This window comes from Oryctolagus cuniculus, chromosome 6 (assembly GCF_051225735.1).
Source record: "Oryctolagus cuniculus isolate XC-2025 breed Fujian yellow rabbit chromosome 6, ASM5122573v1, whole genome shotgun sequence".
In the NCBI taxonomy this organism is placed as follows: Eukaryota; Metazoa; Chordata; class Mammalia; order Lagomorpha; family Leporidae; genus Oryctolagus; species Oryctolagus cuniculus.
The window spans coordinates 96009381-96033814 of record NC_142872.1 but is presented as its reverse complement, the minus strand read 5'-3'; the positions used below and the strand labels follow the sequence as shown (position 1 = coordinate 96033814).

The following is a 24434-nucleotide window of genomic DNA, read 5'->3' as shown; positions in this document are numbered from 1 at the left end:
CCATGGTGTATATATGCCATAGTTTCTTTATCTGGTCTTCAGTTGATGGACATTTGGGTTGATTGCATATCTTAACTATTATAACTTGAGCAACAATAAACATGGAGGTACTGATAGCTCTTTCATATGCTGACTTCATTTCCTTTGGGTAAATTCCCAAGGGTGGGATGGCTGGGTCATATGGTGGGTCTATATTCAGATTCCTGAGGAATCTCCAGACTGTCTTCTGCAGTCACTGTACCAGTTTACATTCCCAACAGTGGATTAGGGTACCTTTTCCCCCACATCCTTGCTAGCATTTGCTGTTTGTTGATTTCTGTATGAAAGCCATTCTAATGGGGGTGAGGTGAAACCTCATTGTGGTTTTGATTTGCATTTCCCTGATGGCTAATGATCCTGAGCATTTTTTCATGTGTCTGTTGGCTGTTTGTATTTCCTCTTTTGAAAAATGGCTGTTTAAATTGGATTTAATGTTTTATTTACAGTGTTTACAATAGAATAGAGGATAATTTAATGAAGTACTTTAATTATGTTTTCCTATGGTGTATTTAAAACATGTTAAAAAAATCAAGTCTGCATCTTAACCTTCCTTTTAAAATGTTATTTGACACTGGAAAAATTATTTGACACATTAAATTTAATTTGAATTTTAAAATGATAATAGCAAATGTTCTTAATTTTTTTAGGTTTTTAAATTTTGATGATAGGAGGCTAAGAATTATAGCTTTTGTAAAAGTTGTTAATTTTAATGAAACAGCTTTATTATGTTAGAGCAAAGTAGTATAATCTTTGAGATGACTATATTCTTAAACATAATGCAATGTTTACTTTTTCCATGAGGATATGTGAAAATTGTATAAATGTCCTTTGATTCAAGTTATAAACATGCAAAAACACAAAAGTATAAACACATGAGTCTTCTTTTTTTTAAAAGATATATTTTATTTATTTGAAAGGCAGAGTTACAGAAAGGGAGAGGCAGAGAGAGAGAGAGAGAGAGAGAGAGAGAGAGAGGTCTTCCATCCGCAGGTTCACTCCACAAATGGCCGCAACAGTCAGAGCTGAGTTGATCTGAAGACAGGAGCCAAGAATCTCCTCCAGGTCTTCACATAGGTTCAGGGGCCCAAGGACTTGGGCCATCTTTTTCTGCTTTCCCAGGCCATAGCAGAGACCTGGATCGGAAGTGGAGCAGCTAAACTGGCACCCATATGGGATGCTGGCACTGCAGGCGGTGTCTTTACCTGCTATACCAGAGAGCCAGCCCCATGAGTCTTTTTTTATTCCTCTCTCAATTTTCATAGAGATCAAACCCTTAATAGTTTGGTGTGATATATATTGAGAAGTATACATTTGACCACACATAAATACTATATTTTGGTCTGTTTGTTCTTTATTTTAGTTACACACACACACACTCTACTTGTGTGTGTTTCTGTGGCCTGATTTATTTACTAACAAAAAATACTTCTTGGAGTTATTTTATGCCAGTACATGCACCTCTATTTCATTTTTAACTACCATATACAATTCTATCATATGGTTAGGCCATAATTTATTTAAACATTTCCCATTGATGGACATTTAAGTATTTTCTCCCAATTTTTTCTGCTACACCCAAACTACAATGACATTACTTGCACCTGTGTCTTGAAGCATATTTGTGGCAAGTTCTGTGAAATAAATCTGAACTCAGGAATGAAACTTTTCTCTCTTCCTTGTGGGGGCAGCCCTGTAGATGCTGAAGTCCCACCTCTGAGTTCTCCTTCCCCATGAACTCTCAGGACTTTTTGTTTTCCAATTCAAAGTCCTTAGCAATGTCTGAGAAGTTGGCCTCGTCCCTCTTGGCTTTTCTAGCAATGATTATTTCCTGTTTCATGATGAGTCTGGAAGATCAGATCTCTGACATTATGTGCCCATTCCCTTCCCTGTGGGCAGTGGCAGTGCAGGGTCAGGGCTGGGTCAGCTCACAAGTGCATCTTCCCAGGGGAGTGGTGGTTGGGTGAAGTGGAAACTATAATTAAGGATTGTTTTGCAGGTCCTCTTACGTTTAGTAGACTTTGGATCCTAACAGAGAGTAACATGGTTTATTCAATGAAAAATTCAAGTAATTACTTAACAGTTTTTAAAACAGTAGTGACAGCTTGGGTATTACTTGTCAGGATGTTTGTGTGTGGGTATGTTTTTAGATACTTTATTTAATTTCCTTACCCTGGTATAAAGTTTAAGAAAAAAAAAGTCATAAAAATTGATTTAATAAAGGAGATGCTTCTAAATGTCATCAGATCTTTCTATTTTTATTTTCTTGTGGCAAATGTTGCCAAATGGCTATTTCCAGTTCATTTCTAAAACAGTTCAGTTTTATTTTGTTTTCCATCCATTGTTTATAACATTCATTTGTCATTTTTGTCATTTTGTAGACCTACCAAGAGCAGCTGTCAGGATCTTAAGCAACATGACATTCCTTTTTGTGAGTTTGTCATACACAGCTGAGAGTGCCATTGTAACTGCTTTCATTACCTTCATTCCCAAGTTCATCGAGTCACAGTTTGGTATCCCAGCTTCCAATGCCAGCATCTACACTGGTAAGGCACTGCCTCTAGGGCTACTTACAAACATGGTCCTTTTGATCACTAAACTGAAATGGAATGAGTGACAACAAAGTGCAATCTAACATCAGAGTGTTAAGTTCATTAACAGTTACCTTTCCCCCAGATTTTATGAGGAGGAAATCCTGGAATGTGTTCTCTTTGAATCAGATTGTGTTACCATGTGGCATATTTACCAACTGTGTTTTGGAAAGGGAGATGGTTCTCAGCTTAAAAAATGAAAGAAGCATTGACATTCAAATGTAAATCTCAATATACCTTTTCAAGGGTTGGTGTGAGTCTCAAAGTGTTGAAGTTAAAAACATTGATAACCTGAAATATAGATCAGTTCATTGCAATTAAGGTTTTCCCTTTAAAAACGTGAAGAGCTTTTATTTAAATTACCTGAAATGCTTAAAGTTAAAAAAGAAATTTTATGAATTTTATTTTAGGTGATGTATGTATGGACAAGCTGATTTTTAGGAGTCTTCAATGCATGCATTCATACTGCTGAGTACTCGAAACTTCTTTCGTCGGAAGTTGGATATCTAAAAATATGGGAACATTAGTTCTCAGATGCTGAAAGAATTTTCAGTGTACTGTCATGCGATATTCTGGATATTTCCTTAGTGGTATCAAAGATAGCCAAATGACTATGTCTTTTTGAAGGGCCAGTTTATTAATAAAGTCTATTCATATAGTTGAAATGAATTTAGATAGTAAAGAATGATGATAGCCTTTCAGATGACTTAGGCTCCTCCCTTTCCAATTTCATACTCAAGTCCGGGAAGCTTGAATTACTTGGAAATGACTAGGCAAAATTCTGTGGCTGTAGACAGAGAAGTTGATTTCCAAGGTGTAAGTAGTCACTCTATTCTGCACTTCATCTTGCACATAACATAGAAAGACTGGAATTGGGTTGTGAGTCCACAGTAGCAAATATTTTTATAAAGAATATACTGCTGTCGACTATTGTCATGTGACCCAAAATGGTTTTTTTCTCTATCTTGGCTAAAAAAAAATGTGTTTTCTTTTATTAACATAAAATTTCCAGATTATTTTGCAGTGTGATGCCAGGAAACCTAAACTTCTCATTTCTACTTGACTCTTCCACTGGCCCTTTTTTGAACAGTGACTCTTGGACAGGGAAAGTGAAAGCTGCTTACTAGATTATGGCTATAAGTATGAAGCAGTCTCAAGTGTTCCCCAAATTAAGTTTTGATGTTGGAAGGTGTTCTGGGAACGAATGTTGTAGTTGGATAAACTGGAATTAAACAAAGTTTTATGGGGTTCTCTACTTCTGGTCTGTTCGTCAGCCTTGCTATGTCCAGTGTGCATGGTATTTTCCAGAGGAAGGTTCTTACTACAGTCTTTTCCAAGTTTGACCATGAATCCCAATTGTTTTGGAGGTGTCTTTCTCATGGAAGGGCACCTCTCAGGACCCACACAGGGAAGCCATCCTCTGTGTATCCCCTGTTCCAGTCAGACTAGGGAGCAGAGCTGTCTGGATCACCCATTTCCCTCCAGATGTGTCCTTTGGATCCCCAGGTTACTGCACAGTGGGACAGTGATAAGCTGGGGAGAAATTGATGTGTCTTGAATGCATGTTGACTAAAGCTGTCTCAAAATGACTGATAGAGACAGAGGTTCGATAGACAACACCTATGGAAAACATGGGGTGAACAGTGCAGCTGGACCTGGGACTTTTGACTGCAGTTCCCTTGTGGTGTGGTTGGGATAGCAGTCCCCAGATGTGGCCCACCTGGCCAGGAGAGTGCATTACTGGGAAAGCCTAATTCACAGGATGTATGTACCCCCTACTTTCTCTTTCTCTAAATACAAATTTATTTATTTATTTTCATTGTTTGGAAGTCAAGAGAGAGTGGGAGAGGATGAAATTCCGTTAGCTACTTCATTCCTCAGATGCCTGCAACAGCTGGGGCTTGGCCAGGCTGAAGCCAGGAGCCTGGAACTCAATCTGAGTCTTCCAGGTGTGTGGCAGGGACCCAACTACTTGGGCCATTACTGCTGCCTCTCGGGGTGTGCATTAGTAGGAAAGTGGAATTAGAAGCAGAGCTAGGACTTGAACCCAAGCCTTCCAATATGGGATGTGGTATCCCAAACAGCATCTTAACCTGCCCCAACCCTGTGCTTTAATATCTGAATTAAAGAAGCCATGTCTCAGAGTGCCAGTTCCATTCTGGTTTTGTCATTAACAACTCTTTTATTTTGATAAAATATTTGTATTCCCAGCTAATACTTTTTCTATCTTTATTTTTTTTGTTTTTTTACTTTTATTTAATGAATATAAATTTCCAAAGTACAGCTTATGGATTACAATGGCTCCTCCCCCCATAACTTCCCTCCCACCCTCAACCCTCCCCTTTCCCGCTCCCTCTCCCCTTCCATTCACATCAAGTTTCATTTTTAATTCTCTTTATATACAGAAGATCAGTTTAGTATATATTAAGTAAAGATTTCAACAGTTTGCACCCACATAGAAACACAAAGTGAAAAATACTGTTTGAGTACTCGTTATAGCATTAAATCACAATGTACAGCACATTAAGGGCAGAGATCCTACATGAGGAGTAACAGGAGTGACTCCTGTTGTTGACTTAACAAATTGACACTCTTGTTTATGGCCTCAGTAATCACCCTAGGCTCTTGTCATGAGCTGCCAAGGCTAGCCCTTTGAGTTCACTGACTCTGATCATGTTTAGACAAGGTCATAGTCAAAGTGGAAGTTCTCTCCTCCCTTCAGAGAAAGGTACCTCCAGATAAGGGACAGATTGCTTAAGAGTAGAGGGTGGCCTGTTATGTTACAGTAAAATTGAAAAGGGATGGTAAGTCTTTTTATTTATTTGTTTGTTTGTTTATTTATTTGTTATGAAAGCTTTTATTTAATGAATACAAATTTCATAGGTACAGCTTTAGGAATATAGTGGTTCTTCCCCCCATACCTGCCTTCCTACCCTAACTCCCATCCCACCTCCTACTCTCTCTCCCATCCTAGTAAGTCTTTTTAAAACTCCCCTTTGTTTTTTGAATTTTTATCAAGTGAATCCTTCTTTCTCCCTGGGCATTGATTTGTATTTTTAAATTTTTTTAATTTTTATTTTATTTTGTAAAGGATTAATCTATTTATTCAAAAGACAGTTATAGAAAGAGGCGAAGAGAGAGAAAGAGATATATTCCATCTGCTGGTTCACTCTCCAAATGCTACAATTTGAAAGGCAAAGTGACAGAATTAAGGGGACATAGAGAAAGACAGAGAGAAAGAGAGAGAGAGGCTGGCACCGTGGCTCACTAGGCTAATCCTCCGCCTGTGGCGCCAGCACACAGGGTTCTAGTCTCAGTCGGGGCATCGGATTCTGTCCTGGTTGCCCCTCTTCCAGTCCAGCTCTCTGCTATGGCCTGGGAGTGAAGTGGAGGATGGCCCAAGTCCTTGGGTCCTGCACCCGCATGGGAGACCAGGAGAAGCACCTGGCTCCTGGTTTTGGATCAGCGCGGTGCGCCGGCCTCAGTGGCCATTGAGGGGTGAACCAACAGCAAAAGGAAGACCTTTCTCTCTGTCTCTCTCTCACTGTCCACTCTGCCTGTCCAAAAAAAAAAAAAAGAGAGAGAGAGAGAGCACTTCTGTTTGCTGGGTCCCTCCCCAAATGGCCACAAATCCTGGGACTGGGCCAAACCAAAGCCAGGAGCAAGGACTCATCTGGGGCTCCCACAGGGGTGACAGGGGCTTAAGCACTTGGGCCATCTTCTGCTGCTTTTACAGGCCATTAGCAGTTACTGAATTGTAAATGGAGCAGCTGGGACTCTAATCAGAGTTATGAAATGATGATGTTGCAGGCAGCCTAACCTACTACACCATGTCAGCCCCAGTTTTGTATTTTTTTTTTAAAAAAGATTTGCTTAATTGAAGAGCTTTTGTTCATTGAATCCTTTCCTATGCATGTGGAATGCATAGGGTGGAATTAAGACATTTATCTGAGAAACTGAAAAATAGCTTTAATTTTTCATCCGACAAAGTGTTCAAATTATATTTAAAAATTATTTTGACAAATATCTTGACCCTCTATAGCGGATTGCTGTTTGTGTCACATGGGAGAGATGAAGCTCTAGATGGTTCCAGAAGATGGGCTTTCCATCATTTTCTCATTCCCAGGATCACTGAGCACCAGTTCTCTGCAAGGCATGAGGCCTTGTGTGTTGCTGGAAACAGAAAGACCCAAACCAGGCTCTTAGCTCACTTACAGATCAAAGAGAAAAGAGGGAGCTCATACAATAAGTTAGAAAAACCTGTTTAAATAAATTCGTAGAAGACTTGGGCTGCAGAGCTTACTTGGGCAGATGGGGTAGTATGTTTGAGCTGCATTTTATGGAGGCAGTAGCTTTTAAGGAAAAGTTGAATTTGCTCACTTAGAGTTTGGAGGAAAGATCTTTTTTTCCGGTAGAGGATTGGTTTAGCAAATGCAGGAGATGAGGGTAAGGCTTGTTCTAAAAAAAATTAAAGAAGAAGAAAAGACAGTTCACCCCTGGGTTGGAAATAGGAAGGAGGGCCTCTGAAGGCAAGCAGGTGGGTGTGGGAGGGATGCTTTCTGGAATTGGGGGTGGGATCTGCTCAGGGACTTCAGTCCCGCGTGGCTCACTCTGCTGTCATATGGAGGCCCCGTGTCCTGATGGAAGGGAGTTGGTGACCCCAGTGTATGATGAGGATGTCAGTGCGACATGCATAGGCATCACACTTCATTCTTCTAGTGCATGTGTCTGTCCAACAGCAGATCTGGGTCTAGAACATTCTTCCCATTCATGGTCTCCCTGCTAACCCATCTGGGGTCACATTTACTGGATGTAGTTAAAGATTTTTGAAATGGTTATTTCGCAAAAGCCTAAAGTGATGTGAAGACCCCAGAAGGAGGACAGGGACAGCACAACATTGAATCCTGCTGCAGCTGGTAACCAGCTGTGTGACGTGGGACAAGTCACTTACCTCCCTAAACCCCTAAATCTCAGCTCAGACTGGAATTTGTCTGTAAAATGAGACTAATCTCTCCCATCTCCCCAGGGGCTGAAGCTATGGTAAGAATAAAATAATGAAGTGAATGGTGATTTGCTCTGACACTTAGCTAGCTTCAGACAGGTGCACCATATAAATGGAAAACATGACTTAATCACATGTTATGAGGAAGAAAATGGTTGTTTATGATGATGGTGGGATAACACCTTACATCTGAAGTTGCGCTGCTTGAACAGGTCTGAGAATGAAATGACAACTACTGGCAATTATCCAGTGTTTCCTAGAATAAAACACTAGATGTCTTTATATGGATAACATCGTATGATCCATGTATCTCATGCCCATGCAGTATGTATTACTAATTATGGCCATTTTCCAGATGAGCAAAAAAAGGGTCAGGGAATTTTGAGTACCTTGCTTAAAGGCAAATCATGAGTTGTAGAACCAGCATGCTATAGTCTTGCAGTCTATCAATATGGATGCATGATTCTTATTGAAATGTTGTAACAGGCACATGTTATTATCATTGCTCTATTCAAATTTTTTACTGTTTCCAAAGAAACAATATTGGTCATTTTAAGATTGTACTTCAGGGCTGGTACCGTGGCATAGTGTGCTAAGCCTCTGCCTGCAGCGCCAGAATCTGATTTGGGTGCCAGTTCAAGTCCTACTTGCTCCACTTCCTATCCACCTTTCTGCTAATGGCCTGGGAAAGCAGCAGAAGATGGCCCAAGTCCTTGGGCCCCTGCACCCATGTGGGAGACCTGGAAGAAGCTCCTAGTTAGTTCCTGGTTTCAGATTGGCTCATCTCCAAACATTGTGGCCATTTGGGCAGTGAACCATCAGATAGAAGATTCTCTCTCTGTAACTCTACCTCTCAAATAAATAAAATCTTTAAAAAAGAAAAAAAGAAAGATTCTGCATCTACCTCATTGCCACTGGGCCATGGTGAACAATATTTGCTTTTAAAACACTGTGATTTTTAAACAAAAAAGTTATTTATTTATTTGAAAGATAAAGTAACAGAAAAGAGAGAGAGAGAAAGGGAAAGAGAGAGAGATATCTTCCATCTGCTGGTTCTCTCCACAAATAGCCACAAAGGTTGGGGCTGGCCTAAGCTGAAGCCAGGAGCCTGGACCATATGGGTCTCCCACATGGGTTCAGGGACCCAAGTACTTTGTCCATCTTCCTCTGCTTTCCCAGGAGTCTTAGCAGGGTGCTGAATTGGAAGTGAAGCAGCAAGGACTCTAACCAGCACTCATATGGGATGCTGGAGTTGTAGGCAGAGGCTTAACTCACTACGTCACAACGTGGGGCCCAGCGCTTTGATCCTTCAGCACAAAATTTGCTTCGGATCCTGCCCTTTGGTGTGTAGAATTAGTTTATCTTGGGCCGGCGCCCGTGGCTCACTAGGCTAATCCTCCGCCTGTAGCACTGGCACACCAGGTTCTAGTCCCGGTCGGGGTGCTGGATTCTGTCCCAGTTGCTCCTCTTCCAGTCCAGCTCTCTGTTGTAGCCCAGGAAGGAAGTGGAGGATGGCCCAAGTGCTTGGGCCCTGCACCTGCATGGGAGACCAGGAGGAAGCACCTGGCTCCTGGCTTCGGATTGGTGCAGCGTGCTGGCCGTGGCAGCCATTTGGGGTGTGAACCAATGGAAAGGAAGACCTTTCTCTCTGTCTCTCTATCTCTCACTGTCTAACTCTGCCTGTCCAAAAAAAAAAAAAAAAAAAAAAAGAATTAGTTTATCTTCACCAGGGAAGTAGACTTGGAAAACTCCAATTTGTTTTTCATTGTAGAATAATCAAGATACTTATTTCTGTAGCAAGGGGATTAGGCTGGAGTATGATTTTTTATTTTTATTTATTTATTTATTATTTTTTATTTTTTTGACAGGCAGAGTGAACAGTGAGAGAGAGAGACAGAGAGAAAGGTCTTCCTTTGCCGTTGGTTCACCCTCCAATGGCCGCTGCGGCCGGCGCGCTGCGGCCGGCGCGCTGCGGCCGGCGCACCGCGCTGATCCGATGGCAAGAGCCAGGAGCCAGGTGCTTTTCCTGGTCTCCCATGGGGTGCAGGGCCCAAGCACCTGGGCCATCCTCCACTGCACTCCCTGGCCACAGCAGAGAGCTGGCCTGGAAGAGGGGCAACCGGGACAGAATCCGGCACCCTGACCGGGACTAGAACCCGGTGTGCCGGCGCCGCTAGGCGGAGGATTAGCCTAGTGAGCCGCGGCGCTGGCCTTGGAGTATGATTTTTTTTAAAAAAATTCCTATTTTTTTTGTTGTCTACATAATCAAATGTTTGCCATCCATTTTTAGCTATTGATTTGTGGTTTCATTGACAAAATGCAAGGCAGGGACACTGAACTCAAATGGCAGCTTTTAGGATCATTGCATCTTCAGATGGGAGGGAGAAATGAAGGAGCTTTGATATGTTTCGTTGTTCCTTGGGTATGTACGAATTTTCAATGCCAGTTCTTTTTTATGAGAATAGTTTTAAGATTAGTTTTTGTACTAGTTTCATAAAGGTATACAGAGATGTCCTTTCTATCATTCTATCATTGACATTAAGCTTTTAAATACTAACAGAGTAGCTTGGCCATAGGTGTGTGTTAGCATCACGGGCCACTGCTAAGATCAGGTGATATTGTTTGACTTGGAGACCTGTGCTGGCACCACCCTTTAAGAAGGTGTCCTCAGAAAGAAGAGAAAGCCACTTAAAAACAGCATTCTATCTTAGCTTCTCGAGTCTCCTCACTTACGTAATTTTAATCAACCTTACGATAGATAGAGGCCATTAGGAGCTGAGAGCAAAATTACAGGTGCTTTGTCTTTGGGTCAGAGAGGTATCAATCACAGGGGTTACATTTGTGTTTCTTCCATGCTAACGAGGACTTTTGTAAAAGGTTATGGTGGACAATGTCAGGACACTCAGATTCTGATTATTTTTTCATTCATCAAGTAGTTTAAGAAATGGTGGAGTGGCTACCATGGGGCAAGTTCTTAGCCCGTGCATGACTAATGGCGGTTAACTAGGATTCGTGTACTGCAGAAGACCCAAAGGACAATGCTGGACTGCTGACCCTGGCTGCAGGCAAGGATACTGTCTGACAACAACTTTAAAGGAAGGTGCGCTTTGCAGACACAGCCATTGCCCAGCATGAGGCAGCTTCTAATTGTCCCCTTGCAGAAAGATGTGGCAGGACCCCCAGGGACCCCCTTCCCCCTTGCATCAGGCACCACTAATGTCCACATGGAACACCCAGGAACCATGGAGTCAAGAATGATGTCGTGGATGGAGTCTTTTATATGCATCCAAAAAATACCTCTTCTATTTTAAACCCTATTTAGTATTTTCCATGTTTTGCTGGTCATATATGTTGCTGAGGTCTGTTATATTTTTAAGATCTTTTTATATTTAAAAATGTTTTAATACTTTAATATTTTCTATATTTGGCTGGTCACATAGGTTCCAATTATGTAACCAGCCTCAGTAGCAGAGCTCTGCCTGGCTCTTAATGAGACCACTTATAAATGATCACACTCATGTTCATCAAAACACGATGCTGACAAGTTGGTCCAAACCACTCAAAACTTATCAGACCCGTGTTTCATGCCCTGACTAGCAAGCAGGCAGTGCCCGGCAAATGTTCTTTTTCAATTCTGCCAGATGGCTCAGGTTAATGCCAGGCTGGCTGAAGTTACGCCTGGCAGGTTCTCCTGGGGGAATGCGTATTCATTACGTCTTTGTCCTTTGACACTAATCAGTCCACTGTGTGACTTCAGGTTTATCAGTTTTTGTCTCTCGGTCTGTTTTGTAATCTAGAAACAATAGCTTGGCCTGGAATGAACTCTACAATATCTTCCTGTTCTAATCTTAACTAATTTTTACAAGGCCACATATATCAAATAAATTCTCACAGAGTTATATTCTTTTCTTACAAGGAGACTAGTTATTAGCCAATCCATCACTTGGGCGTTTTTAGTAGCATTGCATCCCACAAATTCTGGCCATGCCCAGTATCCACTACATCTGTTTTCCTTGGCTTGGGCAGCCTGATGTAGTACACAGACCTTTCTCTGAGTCTCAGATCTGTCACGTAACCAGATGAGGCTTTGAGCCAAGTCATTCAACTACTCAGTTTCATATTTGCAAAATGGGAATGATCATTTGTGCAAAAAATTAAATGAGATAATTACATTGTTAGGCATTTGGTATATAGTTGATGCTCAATAAAAATCAGCTTTCCCTTCTTTTCTGTTATGAGACTGCATTAAATTTAAATCTCCAATAGAAAGTCTTGTTGGGCTTTCTGATTTAAAAAAAAAAAACTGTGTTGGTCTAACTAGAGTGGTAATTGAAAGGCAGTTAAACCCCACTTGCTAAGAGAGGTGATGCATTCAAATGAAATTGTGGGAGGGGACTATTTTAGTCTGTATCATAGGAGTAAAGTAGGAGATAGCAAGGAAGTGTTGGGGAGGGTTTTTATGCTCACAATGAATTATGAATAAATCACTCTCTCTATTGCTTTCTATATCTCTCTTAATTGCTGTAAATCAAGCCACAAAATAATCAGCCTCCTATTTGGTCAGTTCTCAAGGTGACTGATACTTCTTTGGTGATTTTCTTTATTTATCCATTTTTGCAGTGAAAATTTGTGTTTCAGCAAATCCACCAAGTGGCCAGTGAGTTCTTACATGAATACTGTGAAAATTCATGGCTTTATGTATATTTGTTGTCCTCTAGTCCACTGAAGCCATTGTTCCTTTAGATGCTCCTGCTGTCCTGTCTTTGGCCACTGGGAATCCCTCAAATTAGTATCTATGCCTTTTGGCACTGCCTCCGTTGGTTTATAGTGTCTGACAGAAGATGCCTCAGTTATCTTACACATTTCTTGCCCTGGTCTTGTGGGTGGTCAAACTCCCCCAAGGAGTCCTGGATTCTTTTAAAGGAAGAAGATATTTGGAGGCCATCATCTGGACACTGGGGATGCTCATTGCTAAAATGGTGTCATTGTTTCAGAGTCATTTCTTAATAGGAAGAGAATAATAAATCATGATTTATATTGACATCTGCACTTCCAATTTAAGATTACAGATTATTACTTCTTTCATATTATATTGTAATTTATTTCCTAAATTGCTGAAAATATTTTTCATAATTACTTTAGCATTATTAATTTATCCAAGTGTGAGTGTGTATTAATTTCAAACCAACACTCAGTATTATTAAAACAATGAAACACTAAATTCAGCTGTAGATTTCTTTGTCATTCTTTTACCAGAAAGTGCCCTCTTACTATGAGATGTTCCAAATAACACATTCTAAAGTTATTTGAAATAATTCTGTTTGGTTATGTCTGATACACTGAAAACTTTATTTGTTTTAATTTGATTTCAGTTGTTTGGGCTTACTTTATTTTCATATTTTAAAGTTAAATTTGTACTTTAGATTATGTAAAAACATTCAGATATTTGAAAGACAACATCATAAAGCAAACTGCATTCAGAGAGATCTTGCTTCCAACTGGCTTCCTCTAATTCTCTCCATCCCTCTATAGGAAGCCATGTTTCTTTAGTGTATTCTTTTTCTTTTTTAAAAAGATTTATTTATTTATTTGAAAGTCAGAGTTACACAGAGGTCAAAGGAGAGGGAGGGAGAGAGAGAGAGAGAGAGGTCTTCCATCTGCTAGTTCACTCTCCCGATGGCTGCAATGGCTAGAGCTGCGCTGATCTGAAGCCAGGAGCCAGGAGCTTCTTCCAGATTTCCCATGTGGGTGCAGGGGCCCAAGGATCTGGGCCATCTTCTACTGCTTTCCCAGGCCATAGCAGAGAACTGGGTTGGAAGTGGAGCAGCTGGGACTTGAACTGGCACTCATGTGGGATGCTGGAGCTGCAGGCAGTGGCTTTACCCACTATACCACAGCATGAGCCCCATGTATTCTTCTTTTGTTTCCTCTTGAACAGGTAGTATGTGTATTGTGTATGCAGTATATATATAATACACACATGAATATTTTATATTTGTGATTTACCCTGTTCTTATCCAAGGTAGGAACACCATCCTCTCTTCTCTGTATCATAGCAGTACAGAGACATTGCCCAGGACTCAGCTACAGGGAAATATATTCAGTCTATTGATGGACATGCAATTGTTTCCATTCTTTTGCTGAAATGACACATATGTGCAAGTCATTTCATACTAAGCAATCCATTTGTCTGATATACATTAAAAAAAAAAACATCTTATTTAATTGGCCAGCATTCAGTTAACCCTCACCCTGGCAGAAAAACTATTTCCAAAGCAGGGAAGGAGACTGAGAAGGCATGAATATATTTGTCATACAACACTCAGTCCTCATCCCCATACTCCTAGCCCTGCTCAAAGCTCAGCATTTGCTCTCAGATTTCTATAAAGATCAAAAATCAATCTCTGTGGATGGACTTTAAAAAATTGATATAGCTTTTGAGTTTCCCAATCACACTGGTATCTTTCTTTCAAAGTGAGCCTGTGCCATGATGGTAGACAGGTGGTGTTTACTAGGTTTCTACCCTGAGACAGGCACAGTATTAGCAAGGAAATTCACAGTGCATAACAACGCTGCGGTTGAGGCCCCACTCTATCCTGTGTACAGTTGATGAAAATGAGGTGTATGGAGCAGTTCTTATAAGCTATACACCTATCAATACAGGTCCATATTTTACATATTGAGCTGGCCCTCAGAGAATCTGCTTATGTTTTAGAGTTTTTATTGTACTAATTCTTTCTCCAACTTTTTATATATTAGATCCAATATGTGGTACAGCAGTTAGGAGGACTGATCAGTTTTGAAGGTAAATAGTTCTTGTTTAAAGTTTTGCCCTGACACATTATCCATCCATCCACCCATTCATCCATACATTCATTCATCCATATATCCATCTATTCATTCATCTATATTTCCATCTACCCATTCATACATCTAACCACCCACCCACCCATCTATTCATTCTTCTATATACCCATTCATCCACCCACACATCAATCCATCCATCCACATGACCATCCACTGATCTACATACTCAACCATCCACCCACTCCCTGTTCATCCATGCACAAATATTTCTAAAGCTTCTTTTTTGGGCCTGGAACTGTTCAAGGTGCAGGAAAAGCAATATAAGAACACCCTCAAGAGCCTCTGAGTCCAGTGACCCTGGTAGGCTGCCTGTGGTCATAGACAACTTCATTAAGCTCTATGGCTATCAAAGTCTCTGAGGATTAAATGAGAGAATGTATGCGGTGGCCTTAAAATAGTGACTGGGAAGTCACTATTGTTAAAATGTTTATTAATATAAAGAGAACAGATTTCATGTATTTAAGTAGCTATTAATCATAACTGTAATATTCACATTAAGAGATATTTTCAGGAAAAGGAATTTAAGGCAGAAGTGTAAACTAAGACTTAGGACACGTGGAAAGCATTCACAAAAAGAAATTATCTGGAGGGAGTAGAATTCCAGAGGAGAGAAAAAGCATGGCTCACAGGATATGGGAAGCTGGAAAAGAAGGCGAGAGACTTGATACTGAAATGAAAGGCTCAAAGACAATATCACCATAGCTGAAAGAGGCTTGGAAGTGTGATATAAATGATGACAACACCATTGCTTTAAAATTGTAACATATTATACATCAAACTGATTTTAGCTGCATTACATGGGTCCAGGATTAATCTTTTAAATTTTTATTTATTTATTTGGGTGGGAGGATGGGAGAGAGAGAGAGAGAATGTGTGTTTCTGTCCACCCATTCACCCCTCTCCCCCAAATACCTGAAATGCATCTCCCAGCTAGGATGGCTCTGAAGCTTAGAGCTGGCAACACAGTCCGGGTCTCTCATGCTGGTGCCAGGGACCCAATTACTTGAATCACCACAGGAAGTTGGATTCTGGAGCTGGGACTGAGGAAGCTAACCCTGATGTGGGATGCAGGTGTATTAACATCTAAGCTAAATGCCTGCTCCCAGGTTTAAATCTTTATATCTCTGGCTTACTTGCTTTCCATTTATTTCTCCACCTCAACTGTGGGTACTGTTCACATCTCTTAGGGGGAAAAAGAAAATGTAAGTGTTAATAATTTCATGTACTTGAGTACAGCAAAGTGAAAGCTGGTTGACCAGCTCTCTCCGTTAACTGCATTGTTTTGTTTCACTCGACTTTGATGGTTAATAGCCCAGCCCTTAGGTCTGGGGTCTGTTTCCCCTGCATGCAGAGATGCACACACGCTCACCCAGAGAAGCAGACAGGTGTCATCTCCTTATGGGGGATATTCTAGGCTCAGAGGACATCCCACCCAGTGTTCTCATTTCTACACCTACATTCAAACAAACCCCCATGATCATCACTGATGTTCAGAATGGTCCAGAGCCCCTTTAAGAATGTTAGACACCAAAGCTAGTCTATATATATATATTTTTTTTCATGAAGCCGTATTTACTTGTGATAAGGCTGGGTTGATAAAGACTATGGAGCTTTCAAAAGGACTGAAAACTCAGGAGAAAGAGTGGAGTGTCAGGTGCACACGGGGGAGCATTTCTGCTACTAAGTGCATTGCTTCTTTGCTTATGTCAGCATCCAAGATATGCCCAATAGTTTTGATGAAGCAATGAATGAAAGTGCTTATCTCTCTGCCTTCAGAATCTGCATCTTCAGAAGGAGGGATTGAATTCAACGACCTTTCAGCAAAGGTCACTAGCAAACATCCCACCATGCCCCTGACTCCTCAAAAGCTTCTGTTGAGGCATGTGGTCTCTTTTTCTGGGCATTTGGGTTAAGCAATGCCTCACTGTTTGATTTTGCATACATGTAGTATCTTTTTTTGAAGGGCAGAGAGAGAGAGAGAGAGAGACAGGGGGCGAGGGTTCTTCCTTGTGCTGGTTTACTACCCAAATGCCTAGAGCAGCCAGGACTAGGCCAGGCTGAAATCAGGAGCCCAGAACTCAAGCACTTGCCCCATTATCTGCCACTTCCCAGGGTGTGCATTAACAGGAAGTTAGAATTGGAAGCAGAGCCAGGACTTGAACCCAGACACTCCAACATGACATGTGAACATTCCAAGCAGTGTTTTACCTCCTGCACCCAATTTCTACTTTTGATAACACAGGAACATCTTACTCAGGTGGGCCTCTTCTGGGAGACCTATGCCCTGGTGAAACAAGGTGATCTCTACCTGCTTTCTGGTGAACCAACATGCTAGTAAGAGAAAGGTTTCAGACTCAGAAAGTCTGGGGTTCAAGATCTGCCTTTGCATTTGTTAGATGTGTAACCTTGGGTGACTTAACTAATTGCTCTGGCCTCAGGTTTACCAGCTGTGAAATACCATAGTCATGTTCATTTTAGTGGACTGTTTGAGGTTTTAAAAATTTGAAAAATGACTTACGAAGAGTAAAGAACACAAATATTAATTACTGATGAGAACGGGCCTGGCTTCCCTCTTTGGTTATCAGCTATTCTGGCCTCCAAAGCAAGAGGGGAGGTTTCAGGATTAGTATTGAAAGAGATGTGGGGTAGGGCAAAGTAGTGGACAGTGCATAATATTATCTCAGTTTTCTAGATAAACAAATAAAGGGACGTGCACCAATTCAAACATTCCTGGCCTCACAAGTCGTGCTGTACTGGGCCACAGACTGCTGACTTCCTGCTCATGCCCTCACATCCTCAGAGATGCTTCTGTTAGCTTGTAAAGATCACGTCCAGAGGTAATAAGTATCTTGACCTTTAAGTATGGCCAGGATATTGGCAGGAAATACCTCACTCTTCCCATCTCAATAGTGAAGCATGCGCAGGACATTATTAGAAGTTGAAGTCATGTCCTTTTGTAACCTGAGCCCTCTCACAGTGCACCACAGAAAATCTGCTTTGCTGCCAGGCTCAACTTCCTGTTGTGGCATCTTCCCATTGGCCAAAGGTGGAACAGGGGGTTATGTGGATTTCACTGCTGGAGTGATTAGATTTCAAGCTAACTGTTTATTTTCTCAAGTCATCATACTGAAATGCTTCTCATATCTTTATTTGCCAAAAAAAAGGAATATAATTTATCTTTTTTATATTAAAGTGGATATTTAGAAAGAGGATAGGTGCACAATTCTATTACCCATTCAAGGGACAATTTGTGTAAGCTTGTTTCATGCAGTTCAATATTATTAGTAGCATAGTCTTTAAACTTGTTTGACATATATAAATATATATCACATAAATATGTAGTATATAAGATAATTCAGAAATGCAAAAATTGAATAGGTGCTTATATATTAAGTGCAAAAATTGAATAGATACATGCTGTGCTATCCTTTGAGCCACTTGGCATGTACTGCTGTTTCTAAAAGGCAAACTGAAATGCTCAGAAACAAATAAGAATCTATTCATTTTGGGGGAAAAAAATCAAAGAAAGATTATGCAATCTCTTTAGTTACTTTTTTCTCTTTAAAAAATCTTTTTCATTAATTATTTTTATTTTACTTGAAAGGCACAGAGATGGGGTGAGGTGCATGGAGAGGGGGAAGAGACAGAGAAAGAGCGAGTAAGAGAGAGAGAGAGCGAGCTTCCTTTTACTGGTTCACTCCCCAAACCCCTACCACACCCAGGGCTGGGCCAGGAGCCGTGAACTCCATCTGGATCTCCCACGTGGGCAGCAGGGACACAAGTACTTGAGGCATCACTGCTGCTTCTCAGAGTGTGTATTACTAGGAAGCTGCAATTGGGAGTGCAGCAAGGACTAGAACCCAGGCACTCTGCTTGAATCATGGCATTTATTTTTTTGGTGTGGAATTCGTGATTAAAGACAATGATATGTAAAACCCTTTGAAAAGAATTTTGACTTTCTCCTGCTTTCGGTGGATAATTACTCTAAAGCACTTTCTTTTTTCGGAAATAAATAGAATTGAGAAGAACTGACCATAAAACAAGTTCCTATAAATAAAAACATGTTTTCCTTTTACTGCTAGAATAAAACTGAGCACCTGTTCTTAGGGAAAAAAAATCAAACAAGAAAATCACAAACCCTTGTAACTTCAACGTGTGTTTATAGGAGTGTTAGCCTCACATAAATCTGGAAAAAGCTTTGGATTCAGAATGACAACACTTAGAAGGTAGGCCTTACTGTGACTGACATTAACAAGCCACTGACGGGAGTTAAGTCACGTGTCTTCATTTTTGTTTTACCATCTATAAAATGAGGGACCTCAAGAGATCATCTCTGAGTCCCTGTGTTAATTTGGGACTATGTCTATATACATTTTAGAGTATCAACAGAGTCTTAGGTACAAAAGGTGTTTTATTTCTCTCGCGCGCAAGGATTGTGAGCATCAGCGTCGTGGAGCTGGTGGAGAGACTGCCCCTGGGGTGCTTTCAGTTTCGGTAGTCTTCTCTGCCATGGCCTCTGTCCTCAGAGCGGTGGTCCAGCCACCACATTTGCCTTCTGAACAGCAGAGTGGAAGGAGGAGAGAAGGAAGGAGGGGGGATGCCACTGCTGCTTATCTTACGTGCACATCTGGTCGTGAGAAAGGCTGAGAGATGTAGTCTGTCTTCCAGGAAGCCTTAAACCAAGCTGTTACTCTAGGAGAGGGATGGCCGGCCACAGTCAACCTATGCCATTTTTTAAAAAATAAAACTGTATTATAACATAGTCCTTCCCATTTGGTTACAAATATCCGTGACTATTCTAGTTCTACAACAACAGAGGTGAATGGTTGACCCACAGCGTGGAAAAAACACTTATTATCTAGCTCAGTAAAGACACTTGCTGACCCTTGCTCCAGAAGAAAGAACAGTCATAGAGAATACCTAGCTCCCTTCCAAATTCTGTGATTCTTTGATAAGAAAACAAGCCAAAAATCCAAACAATTACACTTCATATGGTGTAGGAATAACTTAAAAAAACAATTTCCTTCTTTCTTTGAAAAGAACAGTGACAGAAAGAGAGAGGAAGAGGGAGAAAGAGGAGAGGGAGAGAGAGAGAAGAGGGGGAGAGAGAGAGAAAGAGAAGAGGAGAGGAGAGGAGAGGAGGGGAGGGGAGAGGAGAGGAAAGGAGAGGAGGGGAGGGGAGGGGAGGGGAGGGAAGAGGATTATCTACCCTTTAGTTCACTCCTCAAATGATCATAACAGGCAGGACTAAGCCAGGCCTAAGCCAGGAGCCTGGAACTCCATTAGGTTCTTTCATGTGGGTGCCAGGATCCAAATACTTGGGCCATTATCTGCCATCTTCCTGGGTGGATTAGCAGGAAACTGGAGAGAGAGGGAGGGAGGGGAAGATGAAGGGAGAGAGAGAGAGAGAGAGAGAGAGAATGAGAATGAACGAGATTCTCCATCCTCTTATTCGTTCTCCAGATAGCTGCAACAGCTGGGGTTGGACCAGGCTGAAGTCAGGAGCCAGGAGCTTCACTCAGGTCTGCCACAGGAGCGGCAGAGATCTAAGCACTTGGACCATCATCTGCTGCCTTCCCAGCCACGCTAGCAGGGAGCTGCATCAGAAGTGGAGCAGCCAGGACTCTAACAGTGCTCTGATATGAAATGCCAGCGTCCTAAGTGGCAACTTAACACACTGTGCCACATTTACATGAAAAAAAAAAAAAAACAACGAAATACCTAGGACACCACAAAACATTGTTTAAAAATTAAGAAAATGATGATCAAATGATAGAAAATCTCAGATAGGAAGAATAAATCCAGGAGATCTGACTATACTTCATAACAGTGTATTTTATTCTTGAAATTTTCTGAAAGAGTAGATTTTAAATGTTCTCACTGTAAAAAAAATCTTAAGAATATAAAGTTATGAATACATTTAATTAGCTTGATTTGGCCATTCCACTATATATATACATTTCAAAATAACACATTATACATGGAAAATGTATACCATTTTTATTGTTCAATTAAATAGTAAGTGTTTAAAAATGAAAGAAAGTGTAAATAAGTGTAGAGACATCTCATATTCATGGGTTGGAAGGCAATATTATCAAGATGTTAATACTCCCCAAATTGACCTATAAATTTGGCATAATCCTCATCATAATTCCAGCTGGCTTCTTTATGGAAATTGGCAAGCTATCCCTAAAATTCATATGGAAATTTTAAAGAGATTCAGTACTGTCGAAGTAGTCTTGACAAAGAACCAAGTTGGAAGGGCAGGCATTTGGCTCAGAAATTAAGGCATAACTTGGGATGCCTCCCCCCATCTCACAGTACCTGGGTTCAAGTCTTAGCTCTGCCTCTGATACCAGCTTCCTGATAATGTGTACCCTGGGAGGTAGTGGGTGATGGCTCGAGTACTTCAGTCCCTGCCACCCATGTTGGGGGGACCCAGATTGAATTCTGGGCTCCTGGATTTGGTCAAGCCCAGCCCTGGCTATTGTGGGCATTTGGGGAATGAATTAATGGATGGAAGTTCTCTGTCTGTCTCTGTCTTTCTTTTATTAAAAAAAAGTTGAAGGATGACTTTTACTTCCTAACTTTAAAACTTACTAAAAAGTAATACTAATCAAAACCGTATAGTATCGGTTTAAAGCAGACAGAAACATCAATGGAATAGAACTGAAAGTCCGGAAATAAACTTATTCATTTATGGTTAACTGATTTTTGACAATGATGCCAGGATCATTCAATGGGGGAATCAATAATATTTTCAACAAATGGCTCTGGGACCACTGGATAACCACATGTAAAAGAATGTAGTTGGACCCCTACCTCATACCAAAGACAAAGACAACTCAAAATTGGTTGGAGATCCTAATGTAAGAACTAAAATTACATTGTTTTTAGAAGTAAACGTAGACATAAGTCTCCATAATCTTGAATTAGACAATGGAACCAAAGAAAAAAATGGGTAAACTTATTTTCATCAAGATTAAAGTTATTTTTGCATCAAAGGATACCATCAAGAAAATAAGGAGACAACCTACAGAATGGGAGAAAACATCTGTAAATCATATGTTTTCTAGGATAACTATTTTTAGAACATATAAATAACTCATACAATTTAATAATCAGAAGTTGTATAAGCCAGTTTGAAGAAGGGAAAAGGCTCTATATAGACATTTCTGTGACGAAGATATTCAGATTGCCAATAATCACAGGAAAAGATGCTCAACCTGATTAGTTACCAGGGAAATTTAAGTCAATACCACAGTGAGATACCACTTCATATCCACTAAATGGTGATAGTCAAACATTATCTATTATAAAAGTAAATATTGGTGAAGATGTGGAGAAATTGGAACCTTCATACTCTGCTGGTGGGAATGTCCAATGCTGCAGCAACTTTGGAAAACCGTTTGGCACTTCCTCAGACATAGAGTTAACATATGATCCAGAAATATCATTCCTAGGCATATAGCCAAAAAAAATGAAAACATATGCCCACACAAAACGTGCTCATGAATGTTCATAGCAGCATTATTCATAATAACCAAAAAATGGAAACAGCCCAAATGTCCATCAGTTGGGGCATATAAATAAAATATGGTAAAATATGATAAATAAAATATGATCTATGTGTACAGTGGAATGTTATTTGGCCATAAATAGGAATGAAGAATTGACACATGCTTCAACATGGGTGAACCTTGAAAACATTATGCTGAATGATAGAGGCCAGACACACATATTGTACGTCTCCTTTTAGCTGCAATAGGTGAACCTACAGAGACAGAACACAGATGAGTAATTGTCTAGGGCTGGAGTGGCAGAGGGGGGATGAAGAGCAAATGGCTGTGATAGATCATGGGTACAGGGCTTCTTGTAAAGGTGATAAAAATGTTCTGAAATGTGGATGATGTTTACACATGTCTGTAAACATGCGAAAATACATTGAACTGTGTACTTTAAGAGGCAAAGTGTGTACTTTGTGAATTATGGCCCAATAAAGCTATCAAGTAAATAAAACAAAAAAAAACCACAACTGCTCAAATTAGTAATTATATTTGCGAAGCAATTGCTCTGGTCCCCTTTGTGCATTTGCTTGGCAGAATTAATATGGTTTCTAAAGAGAAAACTCTCCACCTGGCCTGATTGTGGCCAGGGCCCTGCAAACAGGCATGGCTTAGGTGTGCACAAGCTGTTTCAAATCTTTATTCAGAGTTTTTCAAATCTGCTTACTCCTCCCAGGGGAAGGATAGCTTTGTCAGGTTTTTGCAACTCAGCTATCGTTGGGTGTAACGAGGACCGACCCTCTGGATGGGAAAGCTCCAAGAGCTGCTGGATTTGGACAACAATGGAAAGAGGAGAAGGTGAAAACTGCTGACAGAAAATGGATCTTGCCCGAAGGGGCTCCACAGAGGGTTTTGCATTTGGCACAGACCCACATCTGCAAGCTTTGCCTCTGTGAATGGAAACCAGGTCCAGTAACCTGACACCAAAGTCTCCGTTTGAGGCTGATTTTGATAACTGGAAAGTTAGTAAGGAACCGTGACTCTCCTGTGAAATGTTCCCTTCCAAAGGCCTTGCCTGCCTCTGCCCCTCCCTCTCCTTTTGCAGTGTATTTGCTCATAACCCGCGACCTTTGGTCCCCCAGAGCCAGGGCAGAATGGAAGTAAACACGCTGATGTTTTTGCATTTCATCATTTCAAGTTGTTTTTGTCCTGAGTGGTGCTATTGCCTGCCTGCAGAAAACGCTTCTAGGTTTGTAAGTCACAAAAGATTAAATATTAATTTGATTCGATGCCTCAGTCCCCTCCATGCCACGGCCCAGCATCTGCTTTTATGCATTATGTCAGGCAGAACTGTGCAGAAACCTGAAATGAAAAGCGAGGTTGTTTTCTCTGTTGAATGTTCCTTTTTATTACCTTTTCTTCACTGCTCCCAAAGCCTCAACTCCCAGTGAGTGGGGTTCTCATATTTCTCTCCTCGTGCAGTGTCTCCTGGTGTTGGCAAGGAGCTGGAGAGAGTGTTATTGTGGGTGAGACCCATTTGCCCTAGGAGGTGCTAACAATGGGCTTTATATAGATATTTGCACACTGAAGTCATTGGGGCCAAGGTTTTAGAAGCATATAATTCCTTTGAAAGCCTTTTGTTAATAATTTCAGCAAGGCTATTGGAAGAAATTTCAGAACATTTTCTATTGGTTATCAGCAAGTGGTCTCATCTGAGCCACACCATAGCCGTCATGGGGTACTTGACAGGAAGTTGAGGTTGTTGAGGTCTCTCCTCTGAGCCTGGACAGGGGTGAGGTCCCTAGCAGTCCTGTGATAGGTCAGCTATCCCAGCGGCTTCTCTTCCTTAGGAGAATCCCTCCAACAACTTCCTGTATGTTCTTTCACTGCACTTGTACGCTTAACATGACGTATTAGTAGCTTTGATATGACACGCGCTACTCATCTCAACACACACAGACTGCTTCTCCTAAAGTCCAGATGGGATTTTGCTAGCCCTCTGCACCATTTGACTTGAAGTTACACTGAAATGGTAAGGATTTAAAGAAATAATCCAGTCTGTCTTGAAAGAGCCATGAAATTCTAAGAGAAAACTGCCGTAAGTGAATCCTAATGATACTCCCAGTTCATGGTGAGGGACATCTGAGGTTTTTCACAACAATAAGACAGAGAGATGAAAGAGAAAGCGAGATATCATGCTTTAATACTTTGTGGATTTATATAAAGTTAGTGGGCATGTGTCCTGACTGTGCTGTCTGTTCTTGGGCCATTCAACATTTGCTATCTTCAATGGGGCTTTTTAAATATTCTTTTTAATTGTCCTCTCTGACACGCATTGATGTTAACTCCTACAAAACAATGTTTGTGCAAGAAATTAGACACTTAAAAGGGCAAAGGGAAAACCTCTATTTTGTATCACAGAGTCAGAAGCAT

The 24434-nt window shown here is 40.8% G+C and overlaps 1 protein-coding gene across 5 annotated transcripts in view; it reads left to right on the top strand.

The window, feature by feature from the left end:
* Positions 1-24434, top strand: part of SLCO5A1 (solute carrier organic anion transporter family member 5A1) — a 184603-nt gene that overhangs the window by 120945 nt on the left and 39224 nt on the right. For 3 of the 5 annotated variants that reach the window (XM_002710462.5, XM_089335356.1, XM_089335357.1), the window contains one exon: positions 2418-2582. The exons of 1 other annotated variant lie outside the window; for it this stretch is intronic. In XM_002710462.5, coding sequence (XP_002710508.1) covers positions 2418-2582 — 165 coding nt within the window. Of the gene's footprint in view, positions 1-2417; positions 2583-3037; positions 3166-24434 lie in introns of those variants that run through there. One more of the 5 variants, XM_089335358.1, reaches the window with a different exon arrangement.